Source organism: Musca domestica, unplaced genomic scaffold (genome assembly GCF_030504385.1).
Source record: "Musca domestica strain aabys unplaced genomic scaffold, Musca_domestica.polishedcontigs.V.1.1 48, whole genome shotgun sequence".
NCBI lineage: Eukaryota > Metazoa > Arthropoda > Insecta > Diptera > Muscidae > Musca > Musca domestica.
The window spans coordinates 4801826-4828845 of NW_026712340.1; the positions used below are offsets into that span (position 1 = coordinate 4801826).

Sequence of the window (27020 nt, forward strand, 5' to 3'; positions counted from 1 at the left end):
TTTAAAATAATATTTTTTGTACTGCCTCTCTCTCCCCCTCCCTCATGCTTTGCCATGCTATTGCAGAAAGAACATCAATCATAATATTTTCTCAATATTTTTTGTTTGGAGCCTTTGGATTTTGTTTGGTCTTCTATTTGTTAAATAATTAATTGAATGGCTGTTGGTTATGGTAATTGAAAGCTGAGACAGAGAAAAAAACCAAAAACTAGTTGAAGAGTAAGAGAAGGTATGCCATAGATCAAACATGAAAGGATAAACAAATTGTGGGCCTGATTTTGTAAAGGTAAATTTTATGAAACTTGCATGGAAAAATATGAAACATGCATGGAAATTATTAAGGCCACACAAAATGGAGGAGAAGATTGCCAATATAAATGGAAATTTTTATGAGCAAAAAAAAAAAGCCCGCTTTGAATTTTTTATTAAAAAATCTAAATTAAAAATTCCTTTTCCATCTGGACTTCATTAAAATTTCTTTTGACAAAATTTAGTCAAGCACAAAGATGGCATTGCCGCCTCGCTATGTTGGTGGTCTGCAGACACAGACAACGACGACAACCAGAACGCACAAAATAATGATATATTTATTACAAACTCACATAATGCTGCTTCCAAGCTTTACCTAATTAATATGCCAATACACGTTTCCAAATAACTTGATAAGACTCCCGGGGAAGTCTGTAATTATTTGCTTTGGCTTTTTTGAAAAAAAAAAATCTCGGACAAATAATAACAAAAAGTCCCTTTTGTCTGGCCCACAGAGTCAACAAACAAAATCCCACTCTTGGAGGAACTTCTTCGTTCGATTTCCATGATTCTTCCCACAACCACTTGAGTTCCAACACAGCGGTGGTCTCTATTCTCATAGAATGACTTTGCACAAATTTTAGGTCAATTTGTTAATTATGTCATTTTCTCCAGGCCACAGAATAGGGTAATGGAAAGGGGTACCACTCATAGAATTTATTGTTTGTTTTCATTTTCTCTTGTCATGCCCCGATCCAATTGAAAATATGGTCATTTATCTATTATCACGACTTGATGGGGGCAATTGAATTACCACATATGACTTTTTTCTAAACTCTTGGACTTGTTGGGGCCATCAACAATTAAAATGCAAATTTTAAGATATGAAAAAAAAACAATGTTTTGTATGTCTAAATAGCTCTTGTTGTTAGGAATTTCTACTTGAAAAATAAACAGAAGTATGGGAAAATTAGAAATCCCCCATTGATGAAATGTGAATGAATAGGCATTTTGAAAATCGAATTATTCGTATAATTTTATTTTGAAAACCGCGTTATGAGTTAAGTTTTGTCGTGGAAATCCTACTATACATTCATTTTATCCTGCACAATCCATATTTTTCCTTGAGTTTCCCTCTGAAAACAAGGATTTTCTTCAAGATTGGTTCTTAATATTTTTCTTATGAAAACCACGCCATCCGTTAAATTTTGATATTAAAAGCACGTTATCAGTCCGAATGCTCAATGAAATCCATTTTTTAAGTCAGAATTGTCAGCAAAATCAACGTTAACCGATAATGTTGCTCTTACAAACCTTGTAATCCGTTTTGTGTTTCTTATGAAAAACGCATTATCCGTTAAAATTTCTTACGGAATCTGCAACAAATTGTATGTCAAATTGTATGCCTTTTTGATCATTTTTAAATTTTTTTTTTTAAATTTTATTGAATGAAAGCAAAAAATGTCGGAAATAGCATCAATTTTTAGAATAAGTTTAGATTTTTTTCGAATTGGTCACCTTTGGCACGAATTATGGCCTTCAAACGGCCAATGAAACCGTCACAGGCTGCCCGAATGTTCCTCTGCGGTATTTTGGCCCATTTCCGGCGAAGCGCTTCTTGAGGTGATCGATACTTTGGTAATTTTTAGTGCCAACCTTGCTTTCCAAAATAATCCAACGGATTGTTATCCGGAGATTTTGGTGGCCATTGTGCGCTGGAAATGAAGCGAGGAACCTCATTTTGTATCCATTCTTTGGTGGCGCCTGCTGAGTGCGATGGTGCTGAGTCCTGTTGGAATGTCCAAGGTCTGCGGCCTAAATGTTTGCATGCTCAAGGCTTTAATACACCCTCCAGAATATTTTCGCAATTATATTCGGCATTAATTCTGATGCCACGGTCGGCAATCGGCTATTATGGCGGCCCACACCATCACCATGGCAGGCGCTTGAGTTCTGGTGGCCCACCGAAGGTGCACATTTTCAGCTGACCTCTTTGGCAAGTAAACACGATCATTTTGTTTGTTTACAAACTGCTTGACAACGAATGTTTTCTCATCGGAGAAAACCAAATTCGGCAGCACCACTTTCGGCAAGCGAAGCAACTCTTTAGCTCTTTTGAGTCTATTTTCTTTCCGTTGCGGTGTAAGTTCTTGCACTTTTTGGAATTTCAATGGCTTTACCCTGAGCTCATTTTTCAATATTTACCGAATGGAATATTGCGATATGTTCAGCTCACGAGCCATTTTTCGAGCAATTCGCTTTTTTACTTTTCGAACCATTTCTGCTGATGTTGCTGTTTTCTTCCGTCCAGTTACTTGACGACGGGTTACGCTTCCAGTATCACGGTAACGAGGGAAGGTACGAGACACAAAAGAATTATTCACATTTAAATTCTGGAGAGCTCTAACGATAGCCACTTGTTGTTTTCCAGCCAAATTTAAAGAAATCACACTATCACGCTTGAATTCCATCACGAATAAATGTTATTCTGGAAAACTCTCACCAAAATGCTTTTGTACGCTTATAAACAATATAATTAGCTATCACTGGAATAAATTTAACAGCTGTCGGACGATTGGCTTAGATATGACAGCAGTCTGAAGTTGGTTGCAGTTTTTTTATCTCACCCTGTATATATACACACCCGCAACACCGGCATAACCTGAATTTCATTACAACGAACGTTTTGTTAAACACAAAATTATACCTAATTCAATTTTTCTTCAAATCGTTTCAACCGACACAAAAAGCAAGACTTTTATGAGGTTTCTCCTCATTGTTGTGGCTTTTCGCCGAAAATTTAATTAGTCAAATCGCCGAAACAAAACACACACACACAGAGATCGTTTTTCCATTTCACTAAATTTTATGTTTTGTTCTTCAAGCATTTTTATGATTCAATTTCATTTGGTTTCCAAGTATTTACAAGCGCTAAAACAAAATGTTTAACACACCACAAAAAACCCGAAATAAAAGAAGAAAAACCGGGGCGACCAATAATAAAAAAAATGCCAAAAGGATTTACGACTAATTAAATTTTGTGCACCACGCCAGGCAACTTCCTCGCGTATGTGTATACGTACATCAGGGGCCAAACAACAACAAAATGTCAATAAAAATTTTGATATTTTTGTTGTAATTTGCTGTTTACTAATTAATAATAATGGCTGTAGTAAATTTTTATTTTGATATTCCATAACAGTTACTTACCGTTAACGTTGCCGACCAAGAGGTTTCACCACTTTCCGATGAAGCCGTACATGTATAGAGGCCAGAATCGCTCAGTTGGAGATCTAAAATTGGGAGATAGAGAAAAAGAGATGAAATTTATGAAAATTAGATGTTAAAAATTGCGACATAAAAAATTAAATTAGAATTCTTAAAAAGAATTATTGATTATAATTTTTCTATAAAAATATATTTAGTGATATTTTTTTTGAAAATGTTATTTGTGATATTTGTTTAGAAAATGTCATTAGTAACAAAATTTTACTAAACAAATAAAATAGCACCAGTCGGGTTTTCCGACAGATTTATACCCCCAGTTTTGAGTTATGATTATTCAAACTGTTGACCCTTTATGGGGGAGGTTCCAAAGCAGTTGGAGAATATTGAACAATTCTTATCTGACTTAAGACTGATACAAATATTACAATGTCCCAGATTTTGCCTATATAGACTACTTCCTGTACTTTATATGAGATATGTGCAAATTTTTGGAAAATTTGAAAATATGCGTGAGGTATCAGATATAGCGGATCAAAGTATTCCTTTTTCATACTTTATCCAATACAAATATAAATATTGATATGTGCAAAATTTGAAAAAAATCGCTCATTTATATTCACTTTTATGCGAAATCATAAATTTCGATAAATAACATATTCATATCAGATTTCTGGTTAAGAGTAAGGTACCAGGAGGGGTTGGCAGATATATATCATCTTCACAACAGATCTTGCGTTGGCAAACATATTTGAATGTGTGAAATTTGTAGAGAGCTGGATGCTTATTTCGCTTTCTTTCAGCGTTTTGTTTTTCAAAATCTTGAACCCTATGTGGGGGAGGTACTGGAAGAAATTTTCCGACCTCTACAATCTTTATAACAGATCTTGTGTTGATGGAAATATTGAGATGTGCCAAGTCTGAATGGAATCTGATGTTAATATCGCGCTTTATGAGTTCATGGATACTCAAAATTATGACCCTTTGTGGGGGAGATACCAAAAGGAGTGACCGATATATCCCATCTTCACAACATATCTTTTGTTAGTGGAAATAATGGGATTTGTGAAATATAAAGAGAATCTGATGCTTATTTCGGATTTTATAAACGTTTTGGTTATTTACATAAAAATTTGACCCTTTGTGGGGAAGGTACCAAAAGAAATGGTCCGATCTCTACCGTTTTAATAACAGATCCTGTGTTTATAGAAATATTCAGATGTGCCAGGTCTTAATGGAATCGGATATTAATTTCGCGTTCTATGAGCTCAATGGATATTAGAAATTTCGACAATTTGTGGATGAGGTACCAGAAGGAGTGGACCGATACATTCCATTTTCACACCAGACCTTGGGTTAACAAAATTATTGGGATTGGGAAGACAACCGGATTCTCACATCACATTTTATAAGAGCTATAATTATTCAAAATGTTTACCCTTTGTGGGGAGGTACTTGATGGAGTTTACCGATATTATCTATTTTTGCGCCTGACTTAGAACTGACGCAAATATTAGGATTTGCAAAGTTGGAGCAAAATCGTATTATTGCTTCTCTTTCTGCGCAGAAAATATATTTTTTTTAAATTTCGACCTTTGTGGGGGATGTACCAGAAGGAGTGGAACGATGTATTCTATCTTGGCACCAGGCCTTGGTTTAATAAAAATATTGTGATGTGTGTAATTTAAAGACAATCGGGCTCTCACATCACATTTTATAAGAGTTCTCCACTAATAAACAAATGTTTTTTTAAAAAACAACAATAAAGAGATTAACCTTGACGATTTTTGCAACAACAAAATACTACGGTATCCCAAACAAACATGCCAACACTGTTATAAGAGTTATAATTATTTAAAATTTTTACCCTTTGTGGGGGAGGTTCTTGATGGACTGGACCCATATTGTCCATTTTCGCACATGACCTAGCACTGATGCAAATATTAGGTTTTACAAAATTGGGGCAAAATCGGATTATTCTTTTTCTTTCTGTGCAGTAAATTATGTACTTCGAATATTTTTAGATTTTGTGGGGGACGTAGCAGACGCAGTGGACCGATATCGGCCACCTGCGAACTCGATCTAACTTTGATAATAATATTGCGATGTACCAAGTTTGAATCAAATTGGATACTCCCCTTGAGTGTTATCGTGCGCATCAGCCGAACGGACGGACGGACATCGCTAGATCGACTCCTAATGTTCTGAAACGGATTTGGTCCAAAGAGACCTAGGGGCTAATACCGTTATTTCGATGAGGCACGTTTTGGCCGTATCAAATGATATATACCCTCTGTAGCCATATGGCTGAGGGTATAAAAATTTCACTGGCAACTATTTCCACTGGTGAGTTATACTTTTCTTATAGAATGGTGGTAATGTTTTCTCAAAAAAAAAAATATCAATAGCAATAATTTTGTAATAGCGAAAATTGTATTTTATCACAAGTAAAAATTCAGCATTGCAAAATAAGCTCTGAAGGAATTTACACAAATACAACCATTCAAACATTTTGTCTTTTAAAAAATTAATCCATAGAACAAGTTTTATAAAATTGTGTTTTTAACAAAAACTTAATTCATCTCCCCTCAGTCCCCTTTGTTTTCCATTCATTACTTACCATCAATCCTAAGAGAACCACCCTGAACAATGGTATAACGATTACCACTTTGTAGGGTGGTGCCATCACGATACCACTTGACGCGTGGTGTTGGATGTCCTGAAGCACGGCACGGTAACATGGCAACACTGCCCTTGGGTAGAGTTTGATTTGAAGGACCAATTTGGATGATGGGCGGTGGGGTATCATCTACAGAGGTAACCTATGGCAATGATTGAAGTAAGATTTAAATTAATACAAAGAAAATGAGAAAAGCTTTTTTGCAAAACCAAACCACCACACAAGCCTTCACAGAATGTGTGGTAGTGTATTGGTTTGTTATTCCCCGGTATGTGTGGTTGTATGTGTTTGTTAAAAGGATCCTGACAACCATCATCGTTGCCTTGTTAACGCCAACAACAACAACAACAGCGTTCTTCAGCTTACCTGTAAAAATGCTCGAATTGTTGTGGAATCGACAACACTAAAGGCCGAACAGACATAATAGCCAGCATCATCCTTTTGTACTCCGTTGATTTGGAGAGTGCCTTCGAGTGAAACATGCAAATGTCCATATGAGTTGTTGGGAAACATAAGAGTGCTGGAACCCTCCTTGGTCCAGAACACAGAAGGTGGTGGATTGCCATCGGCCACACAGGGGAATAGGGCGACACCATTCAGACCGACTTTTTTGTCTTGGGGCTTGACAATAAAGGTGGGTGGTGCTGGAACGAGAAGAAAAACGAGAGTAATACATTAATTAATAGTGAGGTAGATGGAGAGGCCAAGTAAGGCCAACCGCCATTTAACTTACCATGCACAGTCAATGAGGCCCGGGCACTAATCTGACCCACCGAATTGAGAGCCTCACACACATAGGTGCCCTCATCCTCGGGCACAATGTTGAAAATCTCTAAACCTTTGTCATCCGGTTGTATGCTGACACGGGAAACTGGTATATTACCCTCCTCCTTTTTCCACAAAATCTTGGGTGGTGGATCACCACCCACTGAACAATGAAAGGTTGCCGTTTGGCCAGCCAGCATGGTTAAGTCTTGGGGTTTCTTCATAAAATAGGGTTTAACTGCAACGACAGAATGAAGGAGATGAGAATAAAACAAGAGCAATTAAAGAATTTTTTTTGTTTCTGAAATTAATAAAGTTCTGTAAGCCTTGTGCCCTGGGACAAGTATATACTTTAGCTGGGTTGAAGAGTTTTTGGCTCTTGTGGTGGTCGTCGGTCGGTTGGTCGTTTTACAAAAATAGAATGACACTTGAAATGTTAATATTGCTTAAGGTAAAGTCGTAAACTTTTCCTCAACATTGTCAGCTTCTTGTTTTTAATTTTTATACAGCACTCCCCAATGGTCCAGCTGGACAGGTTATTGCTTACAGCTGGGATGGGGAGAGAAGAAAAACTCTCCCACACACATACAAAGTTTAAGGAAATAAATGAGTCTCAAGTTGTGGTCATCTAAGGGGGAAATTCCGAGCAAAGGCAAGGAGCAGCCACACAACCAGCTGCCATCTAACTCTGACCACGAGAAAAATAAGATTGCAAAAATTATACGACTAATGACTTACTAAGACTTATTGTTTTAAAATTTTTATTATGCGAAACAAAAAAGAAGACGAGAAAAAAGCCAGGAAATGTGCAGAAACTTTGCTCGTAGTTGCCTGGCGGAGTAGAAGAGAATGGGAGACAGATGCCACACAAATAGTTTTCCTTAATGAAATGTTGTTGCAACAAAAGAGGGGAAGAAAACAAAGTTGAAAGTATTTGTTTATGTCACCGGAACAAGTGGTCGGTTGGTCAACAGATACAATTTTTTAAGAACATTAAAACTTTGTATCCGGCTGTTGTTAACACTCTCCGAACAATGCTAAAGAAAAAGAAAATTTCATTTAAAATTTGTCAAAACTTGTTGAGAAGAGATATGAGGAAAACAATGTTCAGGTGATGTTTTGGTTTACAAAGCAAAATACAAAAAATGTTGCATAATTTTGTGATGACCAAGAAAAATATCGCTGGTGATATTTTTAATGTTAGCTATGCCCAGTAACTATTTTCTAAGGCCCATTTTACACATCATGCTGTATGCAAATGGAACGGGGATATTTTTAAAGAAGGAGGAGAAAAGCGAGAAAAAAATTCATAAGTGAGATTTTTTTCTTTTTCATTTTCTTATAGAACAATTAAAAAAGTATCGGTCGGTTTTGCCGACAGATTTATGCCCTCAGCCAATGTTCGATTATTTAAAAATATTTTGACTTCTGTTACTCTGTCGACTGGAGTATTCCATTTTCATGCTTCATCTAATAGATAAAAATATTGGTATGGCCAAAATTATAAGAGAATCAAATTTTTTTATCCAATTTTATGCGAAATTATAAATTCCATATTCATCTCAGGATTCTGGTTGAGATACATATATTTAGATATAGCAAGTTGTAAAGAATCGCTGAGTTGTTTCGCAATTTATGACAGATAAAAGTATTGAAAATTGTTACCCTTTGTGGGTGAGGTACCAGAAGGGGTTCGCAGATATATAGCATCTTCACAACAGATCTTGTGTTAACAAAAATGTTTGTATGTGTGAAATTTGAGGAGAGTTGGATGCTTACTTCGCTTGCTTTTCAAAATCTTGAACCCTATGTGGGGCAGGTAGCAAAATAAATGATCCGATCTCTCTCCAATCTTTATAACAGATCTTGTGTTGATGGAAATATTGCGATGTACCAAGTCTGGAATGGAATCGGATGTTGATTTCGCTTTTTATGAGCATTATGGATATACAAAATTTTGAGCCTTTGTGGGGTGGTACCAGAAGGAGAGGGCCGATATATCCCATCTTCCCAGATCTTGTGTTAGCAAAAATGTTTGTATGTATTAAATATAAAGAGAACCTGATGATTATTTCGGATTTTGTAAATGTTTTGGTCATTCAAATCTTTGACACTTTGCAGGGTACGAACCAGAGAATGGTCCGCTCTTTACCGTCTTTATAACAGATCCTGTGTTGATAGAAATATTCAGACGTGCCAAGTCTAAATGGAATCGGATGTTAATTTCGCGTCTTATGAGCTCAATGGATATTCGGAATTTCGACCTTTTGTGGGGGAGGTACCAGAAGGAGTGGACCGCTATGTTCCGTCTTACTACCAGATCTTGGGTTCATAAAAATAGTAGGATGTGTGAAATCTGAAGACAATCGGAATCTTACATCACATTTTATAAGAGTTGTAGTTATTCAAAATTTTGACCCATTGTGGGGGAAGTACTTGATAGAGTGGACTGATATTGTCCATTTCCGAACCAGATCTAGCACTAACGCGAATGTTAGGATTTGCAAAGTTAGAGCAAAATTGGATTGTCGTGTTTTTTTTTTTTTTGTGCAGAAAATATATTTTTTCTGAAAATTTCAATCATTTATGGGGGACCTACCAGAAGGAGTGGACCGATATATTACATCTTAACACCAGACCTTGGGTTAATAAAAATATTGGGATAGTTGAAATTTGAAGTCAATGGGACTGTTACATGACATTTTATGTGCGTTGTAATTATTAAAAATTTGGACACTTTTTGGGGGAGGTACTTGATGGAGTGGACAGATATTTTCTAAAACCGTTATTTCGACTAGGCACGTTTTCACCGTATCAAATGGTATATACCCTCCCTAGCCATATGGCCGAGGGTATAAAAATAGCCATGGTGATAATTTTCCTATAGAAAAATATTATTGAGGATAATTTTCTTACAGAAAATATCACTGGTGATAATTTTCTTATAGATACTATCATATAAATATCACTGATGAAAAAATATCACTGGCGATGATTTTCTCATAGAAAAATATCACTGGTGATAATTTTCTCATAGAAAAATATCACTGGTGATAATTTTCTCATAGAAGAATATCACTGGTGATAATTTTCTCATAGAAAAATATCACTGGTGATAATTTGCTCATAGAAAAATATCACTGGTGATAATTTTCTCATAGAAAAATATCACTGGTGATAATTTTCTCATAGAAAAATATAACTGGTGATAATTTTCTAATAGAAAAATATAACTGGTGATAATTTTCTCATAGAAAAATATCACTGGTGATAATTTTCTCATAGAAAAATATCACTGGTGATAATTTGCTCATAGAAAAATATCACTGGTGATAATTTTCTCATAGAAAAATATCACTGGTGATAATTTTCTCATAGAAAAATATAACTGGTGATAATTTTCTAATAGAAAAATATAACTGGTGATAATTTTCTAATAGAAAAATATAACTGGTGATAATTTTCTAATAGAAAAATATAACTGGTGATAATTTTCTAATAGAAAAATATAACTGGTGATAATTTTCTCATAGAAAAATATCACTGGTGATAATTTTCTCATAGAATAATATCACTGGTGATAATTTTCTCATAGAAAAATAACACTGGTAAAAAATTTCTCATAGAAAAATATCACTGGTAAAAAGTTTCTCGTAGAAAAATATCACTGGTGATAATTTTCTCATAGAAAAATATAACTGATGATAATTTTCTCATGGAAAATATGACTGGTGATAATTTTCTAATAGAAAAATATCAGTGATGATCATTTTTTTTTTTGGAGAAAATCCCTGGTGGTAATTTTTCTTTAGAAAATTTTAATTTTCCGCATTAAAAGATACAACTTTATCACAAAATATATCGCTAATGATAATTTTATAATGTGACTAGTGATAACTTTCTCATTTTTTTATATTCCCTTAAATTTAAACCACCCATTATTTTGTTTGTTATTCTTCTCCTTGTTATTGTTTATTGTTTTATTGTTTATTTTCTGTTCATGCAAAATCTGTGTAAATCAAACAATTTTATTGCATAAATAAACCACCAGAAAAGGAGAAACAACACAATACACATAAAACCTCTGGAAAAACTGACATATTCGTAATTGAACAAACAAAAAACATGTACTATGGATATTATATACCCCAAACGCCTGAAAGAAAGAAAAGTGAAATATCTTTTGTTTTTGTTAAGATTTTTCCACACCCATGGCGCTTAAAGTTTTCCATTTCATTTGTTGTTGTCGTCGTCATCGTCGTCGCAAGTGATAACATTTTTCCCAATGTCTTTTTAAATGGCGACGCCTTGGTACAAACGAGTACCACAACAAGATATCGTCAACATATCACTCACTGAGTCTTTTATTGTGCTCTGTGGTAAAAAAGATGAAGAAGAAAGAAGGAGGGGATAAAGCCAAAAAATATTGGAAATAACCAAGGAAAACGTATCACAAATATTTGTATAAAATTCCCCTGATGGCGCCAAACTTTCAACTCTTCCTTTTTTTTTTTGGAGCAATGATGCACCACCACCAGCATAACCACTTGAAATGGATGCGACGACTCTTTGAATGCATGGAGTTATGCGATACATTGCAAAGATGGCTGGCTAGATATCCAACAGTGTAAACTTATATAAATATACCATGAGCATATGGAGAGCGACCGAACGATGGTGATATGTTGATGTCGATTTTTAAGATTTGTTGTGGTTGTTTATTTTTTGTAGTTGTTTTTGGATTTTTAAGTTTCCTTGGCGATATAAACAATCATATATCAGAGAGTTCATATTTGGGAAAATGTGGAAAATGTTACATCTGTTGGAAAAATTAGGAGCACAAGACAGTGTCACCATTCCTAAGACAAAGCTAATTTCGAAGAACGTTAAAGAAGGTTTAAATGTTGAATTCGTAAATTGATTGTTATCGCTTATCTCTCGGTCTTTCCCATAGTAAAATTTTATTTCCCTAGATATTAATTTAAATTATTTACGATTATTAGACAAATACAACGATAAACTCAATAGGGGAAGGGAAAAATCTATGGTTGAGATTGGTAAATTGCCATAAAAGATATTCAATGCACATTTGCATTTTACCAACTCAGCAAGATATAGAGGGATAGCACGAGAGAGTTAATATTCTTTTATTGCCACAAGGAAATAATTTGGTGACATTTGGATTGTTTAACAGTTCGTGGTATTGCAATTTTACTCTATTTTGGTTTCGAAATTCGCCATAACTGTTTATTCACTTGACTTTTTTGTTTGCCCGTAATGTTGAATATTTGTCTTTAAGTTCTATATGCTGATGCCGCGCCAGCAAGCAAATGTAAAATATAGAGAAAACGTGCGAAATCCAGCTGTGCTTCTTTTCTTTGGGTTGTTGTCTAAAATTTTTTTTCTTCTTTTGTTTGTTTTCGTTCTTTTTTCTTTTGAGCATTTTTTTTTTTTTTTTTTGCTAGTTATGGTTTTGATTTTTATTTGACTGTTCAGTTGATTTTCCTATCAACTTGATGGGAAATTCCATTGTATGTTTGCCGAGGAAAAGAAGAAGAAACCACCAGCACTGCACTGTGCAAATATGTGCACAAAGTGCACCATACTTGTTAGGCGAAGAGTCTGCACTTTTTGTTAACCTCAAATTTTCGGTAGTTAAATTTTATGTGAGTTCTGACATTGTATGGGAATTGTTTGGGAATAGTCTTTATTATGGGTAATTTTAAGTAATTTTTAGCTGGTTTATTCTCATGATCGCCAATTAGTTTTAATTAAAGAAAAAAAATTTTTGGAAATACTAAAAGTTTGCAACGTTTTTGAAGCAATACCTTTTAACTTAATATTGTATTTTTTGTTCTTAAGAAGGACTCAGTAAAATTTAACTTAAATTCAAAGAAACTTGTAATGATTCTACAATGTTTGAAATAGTATATTGGAAGCCTGAATTGTTTAAGGGAAAATCTGTAACTATTCTAAAAGTATGCAAAGTTTTTGAATTGACATAACATGTTACAGAAACACTATTTAACAACGTAATATTCTCTTTGAGAGAATAAAAAATGCCTTTTGTATAAGTTGGCAGTAGAACTTCTAGATGAGGATCACAGTAGATCTTTCATGGCCCCTAGACTATCGAAACATCCGGTCCCAAAGAAGAGCAGCATGCCAAAGAATAGAATAAAACGCAGATTGAAATGAGAACTTCTTAAATTATTTAGGAACATTTTAAGACTATTTACGATTTTTTTTATTTTCCTAAGTTGAATTTTAAAATATATATATATATTTTTGAATTCCATCTTTTGCCATGATCACATAGAAAACTGTCTAAAATTTTACATTTCAAAAATTTCACAGTTTAAAACTTGTCCATTAAATATTTGTTTGAAATCTCTTTCACTATTTTTTTCACTCTTTTCCTTATTAAAAAGCTGAACATATCATAGGAGAACACAAATTCTTCTTAGAGAAGAGCTTCACTTATGATCCCCTCGGAGATCAACACAAAGATTTCTTGAAGAAGAGCAGTAGGTTCTCTCGAAAAAGAGTATAAACGTTTTTCGAAGAAGAGCAGAAGGTATTGTTGGAGAAAAACATAATGCCTTCTCAGAGAAGAGTTCATTGTCTTTTAGAGAAGATCTCAAGGTGTTCTCGGAGGAGAGCTCATTGTCTCCTCAGGAAAAGTAGAAGGTCGTCAGCCGGAAGAGAAAAAGGTATTATCAGAGAAGAGCCGATGGTCTTCTCGGAAAAGAGCAAAAGTTCTACTCGGATAAGGGCAGAAACTCTTCCCGGAAAAGAGCAGAAGTTTTTTTCTGAAAAAAAAAAAACAGAAGGTCTTCTTATGTTGACGACCACGACTTCTCGGATTACAGCAAAAAAAAGTGAGTTTCACACAGAAAAGCTGAAGCAGGTCTTCTCACATAGAAGAGCTGAAGCAGGTCTTCTCACATAGAAGAGCTGAAGCAGGTCTTCTCACATAGAAGAGCTGAAGCAGGTTTTCTCATATTGAAGAGTGGAATAAATTTTTCTCATATAGATCTCTTCTTCAAAGAAGAGTCTTCTCACACAAAAGAGCTGAAAAAGATATTCTCACATAGAAAGGCAAGAGGATACATTTTTTTTTAGAAAAACACTAGAATGTTTTTTCATGTGGATGAGCAGTAGAAGAACATTAACATACCTTCTCATGTAGAAGAGAACTGGAAGGACTAGACGGTCTTCTCATTTAGAACAACACTGGAAGATCTTCTTATGTAGAAATGTATCTTATAGAGAGAAAAAGTATTTCCACAAGAAATCGTTACATTTTACCAGAATAAACATGTGTCTATTACTAGTCTTTTCTTTTAGAAGGACCTATTTCCACAATGCTATTACATTTTCACGCTAAAGATACGCACCACCCGAGAAAAACTCATAAAAAATGGTAGCATTATTTTTTTTTTTATTTTCCTTTCATTCTCCTCGACGTCTTCGCAAATCACAAATACCTAGCACGTTTGGCTCAGCCACCAATCCATCACTTACATATATCATTCCCCTCAATCTCATATATCTCTCCCACTGAAATCATAAATGTTAACAGCTTCCGTTAACCACCTTCCCGTGCGTTTACATGTGTCAGCAAATGACCGGTAGGTTGGTTGCCCACCACTACCTACCATCAAATCATAATGGTCAATACGTCAGTACTTCAACCACTCAAGTCAATTGACCCATCTTTGTAAACATATCACGTTCGACACAACTTGAACTTGTACTTGTGCGAGTATTTCCGAGAAGTATCATTCATATTTTGGGGCAAGTCAAAATATTCCCTAAACGTTAGGTTCGCTCTTGTGGCGTTCAATCAAAACGAGATGGCTGCACATACATATGGCCATGTGTGAGTGTGTGTGTTTGAAAACAACTTACCTTCTACAATTAGTTTAGCATAACTGGACTCTCGGGTACCGACAATATTTTGAGCGATACACTTATAGTTGCCCTCGTCAATTGGTTCAACGTTGCTTATCAATAAATTGCCACCATCGACAATGCGTATACGTGACGTGGTTCCATAAGATTTCGTCTTTAAATCGTCCAAAGGAACGCCATCCTGTGAAACGAAAGAAGAGGCAAATAGAGGCGAAAAAAGAAAGAAAAAAGATAAACATAAGTAGATGGTTTAGGGTTATCGTATACGAAAAGAAATTGTTTTATCTTTTATGGCTTACATGTTTATAAATATGTATTTGTAGTGCGAGTTTGTGTGGGTAAATATTGACGTTCTGCTTGTTTTTGGTATGCTACACTTACGAGAGTTATAAAATTTCATATTTCAAAAGTCATGCATCATAAGTATTCAGAATTGGATTTTACAAAAAAGGGATTGAGAAACAAATAGCTGGTGTATTTGCAAATCTAGTTTGATATTCTGGGGTAAAGCTTTGGGAATCATTCAAAAACACAATTTTTTACACAAACAAATATTTTATTTTTTTATTATAAAACGTAATGATTCTTTTTCTTATCATGAAAGAGTAAAAGATTTTCACAAAGAGACCATCGTCTAGATAGCCTCAGGACCAAGTTATTAATGTTTATAGGGTCGTCTCATAAAATGTTCAAGATTTCATTATAAATATATGAAAAGATATATTTTCCTTTTGACTCAATAGAACAGAACAAGTGTGGGACACCAGAAATTATTTTTACGAGAGATCAAACTGTCTTCATATAGGAAGCAGAATCCAATTGGCCTTCTGAAGGAAAACCAAAAACCTTTCTTATATAAGAGCAGTAGGCGTCCCGCTTTGGAAGGAAACAAACCTACTCGTCTCAAAAGAACATAGAATTTCCATGAGAAGATAAAAATATCTTCTCTAAGAACACCCTTAAGTTTCCAAAGACAAACTATACAGACAAAAACGAAAGACACATTCTTCTTTTATGAGGAGTCTCCTACAATTCCCTTGCATGAGGGAGATAAGAATCGTTGCTCTTCCATGAGAAGAAACATTTGCCTTCTGTCAAGGAATTTGTTCAGAGAAGACTATCTAAAAAAACAGCAGGAGGTTCACCTCGATGAAGAACAGAAGGTCTTCCCGGGAGAAGCGGAAGGTCTTCTCGCAGGGAGACAAATGGGTCTGCTATTGGAGAAACTGCTGGCAAAATTACTCTTTTGACCCTCAATAAGAAGATTAATTGCCATCCACGGCAGGAAAGGCGGAGACCTTCTATGAGAAAATTTACAGGGCTTTAGGAAGAAGACCCATAGGTCTTTTGTGAGAAGATCCATACATCATCAGAAAAAAAAATCATAGGTGTTCAAGAAGAAAACCCATGGGTCTTGTATGCGTAATTCCAGAGGTATTTTGTGAGGTCCTTATGAAGAAGATTTCTTGGCCTTTAAGAAAAAGACCAACAGCTCCACTGGGAGAAGTTACACAAGTCTTTAGAAAGACATCACATAGGTCATAAGGAAGAAAATACATAGGTCCTTTGGAGGAACATCCTTAACTCTTCAGTGTGCAAATTCATAGGTCCTCATGAAGAAGATCCATAGGTATTTTGTGAGGTTACCCATAGGTTTTTTTCTTACAAAAGACCCAAATATCTTCTATGAAAATACCAATACGTATTCTATAGAAAGCCCAATATCTCCTCTATAAGAAGTCGAATAGGTATTTTAGGAGATTTATAAAAGTCTCCCGTAAAACAGCCCTTAGTTCTTTTGGCAAAGATCCATAGATCTTACGTGAGAAGACAAAAATCGTCAAAGTCAAAGAAAAGGCATTTGTAATTTTATGTGTATTTTATGTGTAAGACTAGTTAGATCTATTATGAGGAGTAGGCGTTCTTTTTGTAGACCCATATGATTTCTATAAGAGATATTTTCTGAGCCAACAAAAAGGTTATCTGTGATAACCCCAAAGGATTTCTGTGTGAAAATATATAGGTCGTATATAAAAGGACCCAAAATACGTGGGAACCCAAATGAAGTTCTATGGGAAGGGTCGTAGGGGTTCCCTAAGGAAGTCAAATTGTCTTCAACGAGAAGAAAAGTGGAATTTCTTAGATTGGATGGGCCTAATGGGCTTCTATGAGAAGAAGTGTGGTATTCTGTAAAAAGCCGATACCGATAATAGCACCCTCTCTTCCATTCGTAATTTTCGAATTTCGTAAAAAAAAAACAGAGTTATTCAGACATAGACTTATGTCCAACTGGGCATTTTTTTCTAAATTCGAAAATAAAAAGTGGCGAAAATATTCGAAAAAATCGGAAAGAATTGCAAGCTCCGAATTTCGAAAAGCATGACATGTTATGCTGAACTGTATTCTGTGGAAATTTTTTCGATATCCCCAAGATTTTCGAAACGATGGCAATTTTTCGAAAAAATGGTAGAAATGCAATTTTAGAATTTCGAAAAATATGAAAGTTTTGAAAAGTTGAGTTGAGGCGATTTGTGCTTATTCGTGTCCTCTAAATCTTTCGATATCTTTTTATTATTTTGGAAGCAAATCTATTTTCAAAAATATGTCAAAATTCAAATTTTCTAGACTTTTGCCGTTAAAGTTGCCTCTATCCGTTTTCAAGATATGCCAATTGTGAGAAAAATAAGTATTTTTTAGTAAAATCGAAATTGATTTTTGTTTTTATCCAAGCTCCGAAATTGAAACTCAGATTTTTCAAAAGAAAAATGGGTTTTCAATATCTCTGTAATTTTTTGGAATTTCGAAAAAAATCAGTATAACTTTTTTTTGGGAAATTCGCAGAAATTGTATCCAAATATCATATTCATTTGGATCGTTATTTTATTTATTTCCCCTATTAAATTTTGTATTTCTTCCTGTTGTTTTTTACACTTCAGCATCCCAAACATGACATAACCATGCCATATTAAGTCTGCTTCGTTCAAAAGTGAAGCAACAAACAATTGGAATATTATTCAAATTCCATTCCATTTTGTATTTTCGCCATTTGTTGGAAATAAATTTTGCATGACATTTCCATTTGGCTAACGTCCATCCCTTTTCGCTCAACCTTCTTCTTATCATGGCACTTGCTGGTGGCACAGGTGTCGTTAACAAAAATCTATACATACGTATAGAATTTTATTGCATATTTTGCGGGAGAGGGGGAGAGAGAGAGAGTAAAACATAAATAAAGTAAAGTATATTTGGAATATTTTTGGAATAAATATTAAATTTATTGTCGGATTCTAACAAATATAAGGAAATATGCTTTCTCTTTAAATCCTTTCAATGGTAGTCTTATGCTCCTGAAGATATGCAATATTTTGTGTGATTTGATTGAGCTTTACGATTCATACCAAGTATCATAGATGGTATATTTCACTTCCTGGTGAATGTGAATATTTTATGCATGATTTGAATATGCGTTCCATTCGTCTTCCATTCGTAATTTTCGAATTTCGTAAAAAAAAAACAGAGTTATTCAGACATAGACTTATGTCCAACTGGGCATTTTTTTCTAAATTCGAAAATAAAAAGTGGCGAAAATATTCGAAAAAATCGGAAAGAATTGCAAGCTCCGAATTTCGAAAAGCATGACATGTTATGCTGAACTGTATTCTGTGGAAATTTTTTCGATATCCCCAAGATTTTCGAAACGATGGCAATTTTTCGAAAAAATGGTAGAAATGCAATTTTAGAATTTCGAAAAATATGAAAGTTTTGAAAAGTTGAGTTGAGGCGATTTGTGCTTATTCGTGTCCTCTAAATCTTTCGATATCTTTTTATTATTTTGGAAGCAAATCTATTTTCAAAAATATGTCAAAATTCAAATTTTCTAGACTTTTGCCGTTAAAGTTGCCTCTATCCGTTTTCAAGATATGCCAATTGTGAGAAAAATAAGTATTTTTTAGTAAAATCGAAATTGATTTTTGTTTTTATCCAAGCTCCGAAATTGAAACTCAGATTTTTCAAAAGAAAAATGGGTTTTCAATATCTCTGTAATTTTTTGGAATTTCGAAAAAAATCAGTATAACTTTTTTTTGGGAAATTCGCAGAAATTGTATCCAAATATCATATTCATTTGGATCGTTATTTTATTTATTTCCCCTATTAAATTTTGTATTTCTTCCTGTTGTTTTTTACACTTCAGCATCCCAAACATGACATAACCATGCCATATTAAGTCTGCTTCGTTCAAAAGTGAAGCAACAAACAATTGGAATATTATTCAAATTCCATTCCATTTTGTATTTTCGCCATTTGTTGGAAATAAATTTTGCATGACATTTCCATTTGGCTAACGTCCATCCCTTTTCGCTCAACCTTCTTCTTATCATGGCACTTGCTGGTGGCACAGGTGTCGTTAACAAAAATCTATACATACGTATAGAATTTTATTGCATATTTTGCGGGAGAGGGGGAGAGAGAGAGAGTAAAACATAAATAAAGTAAAGTATATTTGGAATATTTTTGGAATAAATATTAAATTTATTGTCGGATTCTAACAAATATAAGGAAATATGCTTTCTCTTTAAATCCTTTCAATGGTAGTCTTATGCTCCTGAAGATATGCAATATTTTGTGTGATTTGATTGAGCTTTACGATTCATACCAAGTATCATAGATGGTATATTTCACTTCCTGGTGAATGTGAATATTTTATGCATGATTTGAATATGCGTTGGCTGCAATGGGAAATCATGCATCCCATTTCGTTAGTGAAAAAGGGATAATGTGCGCATCATAAGAATAAACTGCTATTGTTTTTATATACGTATGTACTCTCCACACACACATTTACAAATATATACTTAATAATGTCTCATATATGTGATATTACAAAATGGCATTTCAGGAAACCCAAAGATGTTAGGGCACAAACTTACCTTCATCCATATTAATGTTGGCTCCGGAATACCTTTTGGTGGGCCACATTCCAACAATGCTGTTTCTCCTTTGGCCACACGTGTATCCTTCGGCTGTGGGCGAAAGTCATCACGCAAAACTGTAACGACACACAGAGAGAGGGGGAAACAACGAGAAAGCATGAGTAAAAGAAAAAAGCGGAAAATATTTAAATAAAAAATGTCATAAATGAAATCTCACAGGGCGCTCCAGGGAGGACCGCGAGAACGAGACATAGAAGGCAAACAAAATGTAAAACGACTATTATTTCTCATACATATCTCCAGCAGATATTTGAAAAATTTAGTTTTTTTTTCACCACTACATAAAATTGAAAGGAGAAATTATGCTAGCTAATGCTGTTGGATATTTTCCAAAAAAAGGCAAACAAACGACCACCACCGCAGCAGCAGCGTCATCTGGTGGCTGCCTAGTTTGCTTTTTCGTTTTCTTGCTTTTAAATCATTTGTTTGAAATTAAAAATATGAAATGCCGGCTTGAGAAAAACAAATGTTATGATGTTTTTTTTTTTGTGTGGAACAAATTGCCCCCAAAAGTAGGCCACAAAAGCAAAGAAATAAAAAACAAATGCATGATACACTGCTAGGCATTTAATTTGTTGCTTGGCTAGTTGACCTAAATGTATGCTACAATATATGGTTTTTTGTATCAACATTGCTTAGCCTTTGATGAGAGTAAAATGAAAAAAATAATTAATGTTTAGCCTCAACATATGTTGCAAAGATGTTTTATTTTTTTACCAATTAACCTAGAAGTAGGCTATGAGAATAAAATGGTTATTATCTAAATAACCAAAATAGTGACGAGGCATATAAACTAGACTAATTTTTTGACTACTGAAATCTTTTATTCCAAAGATTTGCTCTCAAAAATCAGTTTCTCTGCTCTCTTAATTTATCTACTTAAACATTAGCATAACAAATTATACAACAATAAATTTTCGCAATTATTTTAATAAGTATGGTAAAGAAACACCACCACCACTTGCTTTATTATAATGCAAAATGTCAAGCGCTTTTGGAAATTCCAAAAGCAAAGGAACGAGTAGCTGCAAAAATTCCCCCAAAAATTATGCATTGCCAAAGTTCGTGGCACATCTGATATATACATTAATTTGAAAAATATTTTAAAACTATGCATATTCATTCATTAGTAAAATTATGCTAACCTCAAATTTGCACATGGCTGAACATTAGAAATTACTAGGTGGTTGAGTCAGTAGCTGCAGAATAAATGTTAGGAAAATAAGTGAATAAATTTTCTAAACCCGAAATGAAGGCATGAACAAAAATGTTTAGTTTTAGCTTTTGATTGCTGATAGATAGATAGCTCGTTTGAGTGAAATCATAAGCCTTGACATAGGAAAAATTTATTTTAGCCTAAAAATATGCAAATCACATTGTACATTATTAGAATGGTCTTTAATGTGGTACAAAAAAGCAAATGAAAATGAGCCGAGAAATGTTTTATATAATTCAATGAATATGTTTAAAATTTTAATTGAGAGGAAACGTCAAGGATAGCTGAAAATATGTGGAAAATCTTTTCGACAGCGAGATTTTCAATATAAAATCGAAACTGATTTAGTTATTCTTTGTAAAATTGAGTCCAAAAAATTGTCGATATTATTGTTAATGAAAAATACTGAACATGTAGAGGGGAAATGGGGAAACTTCTTATCGAAAGCAAACTATAGGCGACAACATGATGCTTTGCTAAAAAAAACTCTAGGATAGGAAGATTTGCAAAAAGTACGGATTAAAGGATCAATAAACATATTTTCTTCAGACCGTATTATAAATAATAAATAAAAAAAAAAATAAATAAACAATAAAAAAATATTGTCGATTATAATATTTTCTATGGAAAATATTGTCGATTATAATATTTCATATAGAAAATATTGTCCAATAACACTACTTTCTATGGAAAATATGATTGATACCAATATTTTCTATGGAAAATATTAACGATAACAATATTTTCTATGGAAAATATTATCGATAACAATATTTTCTATGATAAATATTATCAATAACAATATTTTCTATGGAAAATATTATCGATAACAATATTTTCTATGCAAAATATTATCGATAACAATATTTTCTATGCAAACTATTATCGGTTAATATATTTTCTATGCAAAATATTATCGATAACAATATTTTCTATGCAAAATATTATCGATTAATATATTTTCTATGGAAAATATTGTCGATAACAACATTTTCTAGGGAATATATTGTCGATAATTATATTTCCTATAGAAAATACATTCGATAACTATATTTCCATTAGAAAATATTGTCGATAAGAATGTTTCATATAGAAAATATTGTCGATAACAATGTTTCCTATGGAAAATATTGTCGATAACAATATTTTCGATTATAATAATTTCTCTGGAAAATATTGTCGATAACAATCTGTCCTATAGAAAATATTTTCGATAACAATATTTTCTATGGAAGATATTGTCGATAACAATATTTTCTATGGAAAAAATTGTCGATAACAATGTTTTCTAAAGAAAATATTTCCGATAACAATTTTATCTATAGAAAATATTTCCGATAACAATGTTTTCTATAGAACATATTTCCAATAGCAATGCTTTCTATAAAAAATATTTTCCATAAAAAATATTTCCTATAAACAACTTTTTCTATAGAAAATATTTCTTATAACAATTGTTTTCTATAGAAAATATTTCCGATATCAATGTTTTCTATAGAAAATATTTCCGATATCAATGTTTTCAATCGAAAATATTTCCGATTGCAATGTTTTCTATAGAAAACATTTCCGATAACAGTGTTTTCTCTAGAAAATATTTCCGATAAACAATGTTTTCCATAAAAAATATTTCCTATAACAAATTTTCTATAGAAAATATTTCCGATTACAATGTTTTCTGTAGAACATATATCCGATAACAATGTTTTCTATAAAAAATATTTCCTATAAAAAACTTTTTCTATAGAAAATATTTCCTATAACAACTTTTTCTGTAGAAAATATTTCCGATAACAATGTATTCTATCGAAAATATTTCCGATTGCAATGTTTTCTATAGAAAACATTTCCGATAACAGTGTTTTCTCTAGAAAATATTTCCGATAACAATGTTTTCTATAGAAAATATTTCCGATAACAATGTTTTCTATAAAAAATATTTCCTATAACAAAGTTTTCTATAGAAAATATTTCCGATTACAATGTTTTCTATGGAACATATATCCGATAACAATGTTTTAATGAAAATATATCCGATATAGGAAATGTTATCGATAATTACACTTTTTATTGCAAATACGACCAAAAATAACATTCTCCGCGAAAAGGTTATCGACAAGAACATTTTCTTTATAAAATCGTATTGACAACATGATTTGTTAGAGAATTTCTATTTTCCTTAATTTTATTTTCTAAAATCCCAAAGCAGCATGTGACACTTGGCAGCCTGTTCTTCATAACCGTATCGATTCCATGTGTGGAGTTTTCCATTCCACATCACTAAAACATGAATATGAATGAAACTTACACCAGCACCTCGTGTCATTTTAAAATTAGCCCTGCACACGTCTGGATATTAGCTCTTAAGTTATGACTTCTTAAAGAAAAATAAAACAAAACACATGTTTCTTGCCCCCTAAGAGAAGAATCCATAATTTTAGCTATCTGTTCTCGGTAAAAGAAAAACAACAACTACAAAAAAGAAAGACAGACAGACAGAAAAGACAAAAATATGTACCTTCAACAAATGTTCAATTGAAGAAGCAGACGAAAGCAATGTGAAGGAAGACATAAAAATCGTATTTGAAAACACAGCACCACATCAACAAAGATGTAAAAAAGATGGATGACAATTTCAATAAAGATAATAATGAAGATATGCATAATGATCATTATCCTCCTAACACACCCCCATTGTCTTCTTTCACTAGAACCAATAGAATATTTTTTTATGGTGGAGTTTAAAACAACAGTGGATTAAAGTCTAGGGCACCATACTATAAAGTTGTAGGAGACAATGATGCTGCGGATGCTGGTATTGCCTCTGAAGAGGTTTTATTTTTGTTGTTATTTTTATGATTATCTTTTTCCAAGTTCTATTTGTGTAGATTTTGCTCCGATGCCGATGAAGAAGAATAACATTCACATCTTTTTCCTGGGGTTAAACAATGATGCCGATGCTGATGACTGTGGTGGCTGTGACTGGATTGTGCTTGGCTGTTGCTGCTGCCTGGCTGGTGTTTATTTTTTAGCGGTGGTGGAATCGTCACTATCACCGCCGCTGATTGATAACACTGCGGGCGGTCGTTTGTAGTGATATTGTTTGTTGTTATTGTTGTCTTACTTCTTGCATTCATAATAAAGCATACGAGGTCTTCGTGGAATTTATTATGGGAGTGCGGAAGATGGGAGATTCCTTAAATAATATATATTTTTTAAGAATATAATATTATTCGTAAAATTTTCTTTATGGAATATCCGATTATCAATTGTATTTCAGAAAAATCGGGTCGTAAAAAAATTCAAAGAAACCAAGTAAAATAGTATCAGTCGGTTTTGCCGACATATTTATACCCCTAGCCTTTAGTTATTATTCAAATTGTTGACCCGTTATGGGCGAGGTTATAAATTATTATATATTACAACATGCCAGATTTGAACTATATGAGATATGTGCAAAATTTTGGAAAATGTGAAAATATACGTGAGGTAACAAATAAAGCGGACCGAAGTATTCTATTTTCATACTTTATCTAATACAGATAAATATATTGATATGTGCAAAATTTGAAGGAAATCGAACATTTATATCCAATTTTATGCGAAATCATAAATTCCGATGAATGACATATTCAGACTTCTGGTTAAGAAAAATATTTGTATATAGCAAGTTGTAAAGAATCGCCGACTTTGCAAGTTATGACAAATATAAGTATTAGAAATTGTGACCCTTTGTGGGTGAGGTACCAAAAGGGGTTGGCAGATATATATCATCTTCACAACAGATCTTACGTTAGCAATTATATTTGGATGTGTGAAATTTGAACCCTATGTGGGAGAGGTAGCCCGATCTACAACATCTTTATAACAGATCTTGTGTTGATGGAAATATTGAGATGTACCAAGTCTAGATGGAATCCGATGCTATATACGCGTTTTATGAGTTTCATGGATATTCAAAGATTTAACCCTTTGTGGGGGAGGTACCAGAGGGAGTGGACTGATATATTCCATCTTCACATCAGATCTTGGGTTAACACAAATATTGTGATGTGTGTAATTTGAAGAGAGTTGGATAGTTATTTCGGATTTTATGATCGTTTTGGTTATTCAAATCTTCGACCCTTTGTGGGGGAGGTACCAGAAGGAATGGTCCGATCTCTACCGTGTTTATAACAGTTCTTGCGTTGATTGGAGTATTGAGATGTGCCAAGACTGAATGGAATCGAATGTTAAGTTCGTGTTTTATGAACATAATAAATATTCAAAATTTTTGACCCTTTGTGGGGGAGGTACCAGAAGGGCTGATGTATTCCATCTTCAAACCAGACAAAAAAATTAATAAAAATATTGTGATGTGTGTAATTTGAAGACAATCGAACACTTACATCATATTTTATAAAAGTTGTAATTAATTAAAATTTTGTGGGGAAGGTACTCGATGGGGTGAACCGATCATGTCAATTTTCGCGCTTCACATAGAACTTATGAAAATAATAGGACTCGCAAAGTTGGAGCAAAATCGGACTATCATTTCTCTTTCTGTGCAGTAAATTATTTTCTTTGAAAATGTTGAAATTTTGTGTCAGAAGGAGTGGACCGATATTGAACACTTCCGAACTCGATCTAGGTTTGACAATAATATTACAATGTACCAAGTTTCATTCAAATCGAATACTCCCTTCAAGAATTTTTGTGCGCACCAGCCAGACAGACAGATGGACATCGCTAGACCGAACCCAAATATCCTGAAACGGATTTGGTCCAAAGAGACCTAAGGTCTATGGGCCTCATTTTGGGGCACATTTTGGCCGTATCAATTGATGTAACCCTTTCTAGCCATATGGCTGAGGGTATAGAAATGTTTACGGGAACATAGAAAAATTGTATATCGATGACAATTTCTAGAGAAAATTTAGTTATTCATTACTTATCTCTAGAAAATATTGATCTCGATAACATTACCTATGGGAATCTTTTTTTTTTAATTTCTTCTTTGGAATACCTTCTTGATAATGGATTTTATGATCAAAACCTCGAAAAAAACTTCTAATGAAAATCTTATTTTCGATTATATTTTTATAAAAAAAAATATTTTTTCTCGGTGATATTTTTTTTATTTTTTAAGAAATCTATTTTTTCTGGTTTTATTTTATATTTTTTCTTACTTTTTTATTTTATATTTCTTTACTTATACTTTTGCCATGGATTATCCCATAAACATCTCAATTTAGCGTGAAAGTTCAATTGTGTTGCCCATAACCACCAATGAATGTATATTTTTATTGCAGGCGTGTAACTTAAACAATTTTAAGTGTTTTTTTTTTTCTCAATTCCATTCTAACACTTCAACTAGCACTCAATTATATTGAAGATATTTATTATTTCCGTTACTAAAAAGTCATCATCATCATCAGCACCAATAGAAAAAATATTGAAAACTATGTAAATGTAAGTATCATCCACTTAAAAATATTAAACTTAATATTATTTCCAGGGAACTTTAAGCATTGCGACCGTTTGAAAACTCCTCAATTTCCCTCAACAAAACAATGTCTTCGGTGCAGGAGGTCCATAAATTTTTAATAGATTTTCCTTTAGGGTCATAAATTATTGTGTGTGGTGGTGTGCTATGCTTGGTCTTAGCCTGCATTCTATTGCAATTGGATTTCTTTGTGCCATGCATTTTTTTTTTTGGGTGTCATTTTCCAGACCGTTTTTAGCCTGACAATGACAGCGCGAATAACGCGCCAACCAGCAGGCCATAATTTATATTGACACATTTTCCATAAGTTTTGCAGTTTTTCTTCTTGTTTTTGGAAAATAAAGGGGAAATTGTCTTAGTTTTGCCGCTTAGTTATGCATCTAAAAACAACATTGTTTTAAAGTGCAGCAATGGAAAAAAATCAATTCAATTCAATTGTTTTATAGAAAATAAACATTTGCGAATAGCTTTAAGACAGTTTCTTCGAATATA

General features: G+C 33.5%; 1 protein-coding gene across 2 annotated transcripts in view; it reads right to left on the minus strand.

Annotated features, from left to right (window-relative positions):
• Positions 1 to 27020, minus strand: part of LOC101901019 (roundabout homolog 2) — a 331539-nt gene that overhangs the window by 76431 nt on the left and 228088 nt on the right. For both annotated transcript variants that reach the window (XM_059127829.1, XM_059127830.1), the window contains 6 exons: positions 19765 to 19883; positions 14834 to 15017; positions 6888 to 7157; positions 6521 to 6798; positions 6095 to 6296; positions 3460 to 3542 (listed from right to left, as the gene is read on the minus strand). In XM_059127829.1, the coding sequence (XP_058983812.1) occupies positions 3460 to 3542; positions 6095 to 6296; positions 6521 to 6798; positions 6888 to 7157; positions 14834 to 15017; positions 19765 to 19883 (1136 nt within the window). The remainder of the gene's footprint in view (positions 1 to 3459; positions 3543 to 6094; positions 6297 to 6520; positions 6799 to 6887; positions 7158 to 14833; positions 15018 to 19764; positions 19884 to 27020) is intronic.